This window comes from Priapulus caudatus, unplaced genomic scaffold, assembly GCF_000485595.1.
Source record: "Priapulus caudatus unplaced genomic scaffold, Priapulus_caudatus-5.0.1 Scaffold942, whole genome shotgun sequence".
Taxonomy (NCBI): domain Eukaryota; kingdom Metazoa; phylum Priapulida; class Priapulimorpha; order Priapulimorphida; family Priapulidae; genus Priapulus; species Priapulus caudatus.
Genome location: NW_014578003.1, coordinates 24621 through 28978, shown reverse-complemented (window position 1 = coordinate 28978; position 4358 = coordinate 24621). Strand labels below are relative to the sequence as shown.

The 4358-nt window shown below is 56.4% G+C and overlaps 1 protein-coding gene across 1 annotated transcript; it reads left to right on the top strand.

The window, feature by feature from the left end:
* The first annotated feature begins 1624 nt into the window (after nucleotides 1-1624).
* On the top strand, nucleotides 1625-2935 carry LOC106814545 (adenosine receptor A2b-like). The gene has a single exon (XM_014818864.1). The coding sequence runs from the start codon at nucleotides 1625-1627 to the stop codon at nucleotides 2933-2935; it is 1311 nt and encodes a 436-aa protein (XP_014674350.1).
* Nucleotides 2936-4358: the final 1423 nt, after the last annotated feature.

Genomic DNA, 4358 nt, shown 5'->3' with positions numbered 1-4358 from the left:
CACACAAGCACACTCACACACACACGCCACCATTACATACACACACACAGTACACGCGACACGCCACGCGCCGAGCACACGCACACACACACACAGCACTACACACCTGCGCGCGACAACAACCACACAAGCACCGCACACAGTCTACGCCCCCCACTGCACACACAGCACACACACACACACACACCGCGTACTGCGCACACACATCAGCACGCACCCCACACACGCACACAGCAGAGCACACACTGTAACCACACACTCACGCACACACACACACACACAACACACACCACGCCACGCCACAGGGCACGCGCGCGCGCGGCGTACCACACGCACAAGGTTACGCACACGACTAGGCGTACGCCCCGCCCCACAGCACACACATAGCACACACAAGCGCGCGCTGCACAGCCACACACACCGGCACACGCAGCACGCACGCACGCATACACAACACACACACACACACACACACTCGCGCGCACATACAAGAACGCACACACGTACGCCCCCCCCCCCAAACACAACTGCACCAACACAAAAGCACACCGGTGCACAGCCGATTATCCTCCGTCTCCGGTGCTTCATGTATTTCGCAAACACACGTTGTCGGCGTCGGCGCAGCGAGTGAACGACGCGCGTGTTAGCAGAATCAACACCGGGCCGACGCCGCCAGCCGCGACACGTGATCTGGCTTCAGCCGCCGACAAATGCGCTTCCTCCTGGATTCTGCGCTGCGCATGCGCACGCGACGCCGCCTCGCAAGCGTATAACTTACACGCGCAGGTATATACCTAGTGGTTATCTGAGTGATGCAGGCAGGTGAAGGGTCCTGATGTTTGTCACAAGCTAGTGTGACGCTTGTGAGACCGTAGCAGCATCGTATGTGTGAGTAAAGCCTGTCCCCAAAAACGCAGGTATAAGGAGCCGCTAGCTCAGTGAGGCGAACAGGTGAAGATAGCGAATGATGCGGGCAGGTAATGCGGCCAGGTAAAGGGTCCGGATACACTCTCTCGCTTGTTTGTTACAAGCTGGTGTGAGGCTGTGTGGAGAGAGCAGCATCGTATGTGCGTGTAGCCTGTCCCCCCCCCCACGCAGATATAACAAGTGTCTAGCTGAGTGATGCGGCCAGGTGAAGGGTCCGGACACTCACTCGCTTGTTTGTCACAAGCTGGTGTCAGGCTGTGTAAATTCACTAGCATCGTATGTGCGTGAAGGCTGCTTCCCCACACGCAGGTATAACTAGTGGCTAGCTGAGTGATGCTAGGTGATAAGATAATATGATGATATGCGAACGAGTGATGCGGAGTGATAGGAGCAGATGATGTTGCTAGCAGCGTCGTCAGTGAAGCCCTTTATACAGAGTTGCCGCCAGCAGCCGATGTCAACAGTTGAGGTCAGTCAGTGTGGTCAAGCTGACCAGCTAATGAGGGTCCGGTATTAACATGCTGACCGCTGGCAAGAATACGACGCATCCACGCTGAAGGCAGCAGACACCGCAGTGACGTCAGATCAACGGTGACGTCAGATCAACAGTGACGTCATATCGCAGTGACGTCAGATAGCAGTAACGTTACATCAACAGTGACGTCAGATCGCCGTGACGTCAGATCGCCGTGACGTCATGTCTTTCCCGCTCGACTTCACGCCGGAGACGAATCTGTCTGTGCTGCAGAGAGACGCGCGCGCCTTCTTCGCCGTCCAGGGGGCGCTGCTCACCGACCCGCTCGTCGTCGCCATGTACTACCTCACGCTGACGCTAGGCGTCATCGCGATCGGCTGCAACCTCGTCGTCGCCGTCTCATTGGCGACACGCATCCGCGAGTTGCAGCCGTCGCTGCTCTTCATCATCAGCCTGGCGATGGGCGACGTCGTCAACGGCGTCAGCGCCCTTTATCACTTCCTGCTCGTCTACGCCGAGGTGGCGCCACGGTGCACACGCACGTGTCTGGCTCGCATCGGCATCCAGGTGCTTGCCTTCAAGGTCGTCTCCGTCGAGGTCTTCAACATTTCACTCGACCGCTGGGTGCGCTGCATCGCGCCGCTCCGCTACGCCGCCATCGTCACTCACAAGGTGGCGCTGGCGTTCGTCGCCTTCAACTGGCTGACGGCGGTGGCGTTCGCGCTCGCCGGACCGTTCACGAAGATCCGTCGCGAGTCGGCGACGCTAGGGGGCGCCGCCGTCGACGAGTTTTATGCGCAGTATCGCTGCATCGCGCCAAACTGGAGCGCGGGCACTGTGGTGGCGCTGTGTGCATTTCTACTTTTGCCGATCCTAACCGCTCTCGCGCTCTACATCTACATCTACCTGTTTGTCACCTGCCGCCGCCAGGTGGCGGTCGCCGACCAGCGACACAACCGTCGCGCGTTCGTCAGCATTGCGCTCATCGTCGGCGTCTTCAGCGCCACCTACCTGCCCGTGCTGCTCTACGCGGTGCTGGTCGGCTCGGGCGTCGCGCAGCGCACGTGGCACGTCGGACAGCGGTTCAGCGTCGCTGGCTTCCTGTTTCCGGTCGTCGCCAGTGCGCTGAATCCGGTCATCTACGTGTATCGTTACCCGGACGCGCGCGCCTGCCTCGCCCGCGCCTTCGCGCGCGTTCGCCGCCTGCTGCCGACGACGCAGCACTGTTGCCATGGCAACCAGGTGATGCCCTGCAGGGATGGCTACCCGACGAGCAAGGCGTCGGGATCGTCGGCGCACGATGGCGCCACTGCAGCACGCGGAGGTAGTGAGTCGTCGCGAGGTGGCGCCACTGCTGAAACTCGTGCAGAGATGCCAGAGGACAGCCTTGCCATCGAGCTGGCGCCAGGTGGCGCTCGTGCATCGTCTAGTGAATCGCCAGGAGGTGGCGCTGACGGTTGCAGTCAGGATGAACGGCCGCTAGGTGGAGAACAGGATGCGGATTCAGTAAGACAAGATGAAATGATGCTCTAACTATGTAACCCGTGAATCAGCCATGACTCGGTGGCGCCACCTTTATAAAGATTTAGTTTTAGGGTGTTAGGTAAGACGATGGTGGTGCCACCTGTATAAACATGTAGTGCTAGAGTGTTAGGTAGGAAGATGGTGGCGCCACCTGTATTAGGGTGTTAGGTAGGAAGATGGTGGCGCCACATGTGTTAGGGTGTTAGGTAGGAAGATGGTGGCGCCACATGTGTTAGAGTGCTAGGTAAAACGCCGGTGGTGCCGCCTGTGTTAGAGTGCTAGGTAGAACGCCGGTGGTGCCGCCTGTGTTAGAGTGCTAGGTAGGACGCTGTGGCGCCACCTGTATTAGGGTGTTAGGTAGGACGCTGGTGGCGCCACCTGTATTAGGGTGTTAGGTAGGACGCCGGTGACGCCGCCTGTGTATTAGGGTATTAGGTAGGAAGATGGTGGCGCCGCCTGTGTTAAAGTGTTAGGTAGAACGCCGGTGATGCCGCCTGTATTAGGGTGTTAGGTAAGACGCTGGTGGTGCCACCTGTATGAACATGTAGTGTTAGGGTGTTAGGTAGGACGATGGTGGCGCCGACTGTGTTAGAGTTATGGTGTTAGGATAGGAAGCTGGGAGGAGTGATGTTATTGTGTGATGTTAGCAACATGTTCTGCTAGCATCTATGACAAATACAACATACGCATATACGCTCTCCTATGACACAATTTGTCATAGGAAGATTCTTCTTATGCCAAATATTGGCGAGTCAACTTCGTTCCGCTTTACAGTTCAAATTTACTCTTTGCGTTCATATAGTAATTACGCTCCTAAACTCCTATGATGCGCACAACACATACAACAATATTTGTCATAGGAAGAATCTTCCTATGACAAATAGTGTCATAGGAGAGCGTATATGCGTATGTCGTATTTGTCATAGATGCTAGCAGAACAGGCTGTTAGCGATTGTTGTATTGTTACGTAAGATGCTGGAGGTCGCGTTGTCCGTGCTCGATGCAGTTGCCAAGCAACCGTAGCGTGAGCTTGTGACAGCGTTTCTAACGAGTTAGAAATCCAACATAGGCTGCAAGATAAACACAGCAGCTCTCTCTTTCTCTCTCTCTCACACACACACACACTCGCTTCTCTCTCTCTCTCTCTCTCTCTCTTTCTCTCTCTCTCTCTCTTTCCCACTCGCGCTCTCTCTCTCTCTCTCACTCGCGCGCTCTCTCTCTCTCTCACTCGCGCACTCTCCTACTCTCTCTCTCCCTTTCTATCTCTTTCTCTCTCTCACCCTCTCTCTCGCTCTCGCTCTTTCTCTCGCTCTCACCCTCTCTCTCGCTCTCGCTCTCGCTCTTTTCCTTTCTTTCTCTCTCTCTCTCTCTCTCACTCGCACTCTCTCCCCCCTCTCTCTTCTCTCTCTCTCTCTATCTCTCTCTCTCTCTC

Coding starts and splice junctions, on each gene's coding strand:
- LOC106814545 (XM_014818864.1), top strand. CDS start 1,625: ATGTCTTTCCCGCTCGACTTCACGCCGGAGACGAATCTGTCTGTGCTG.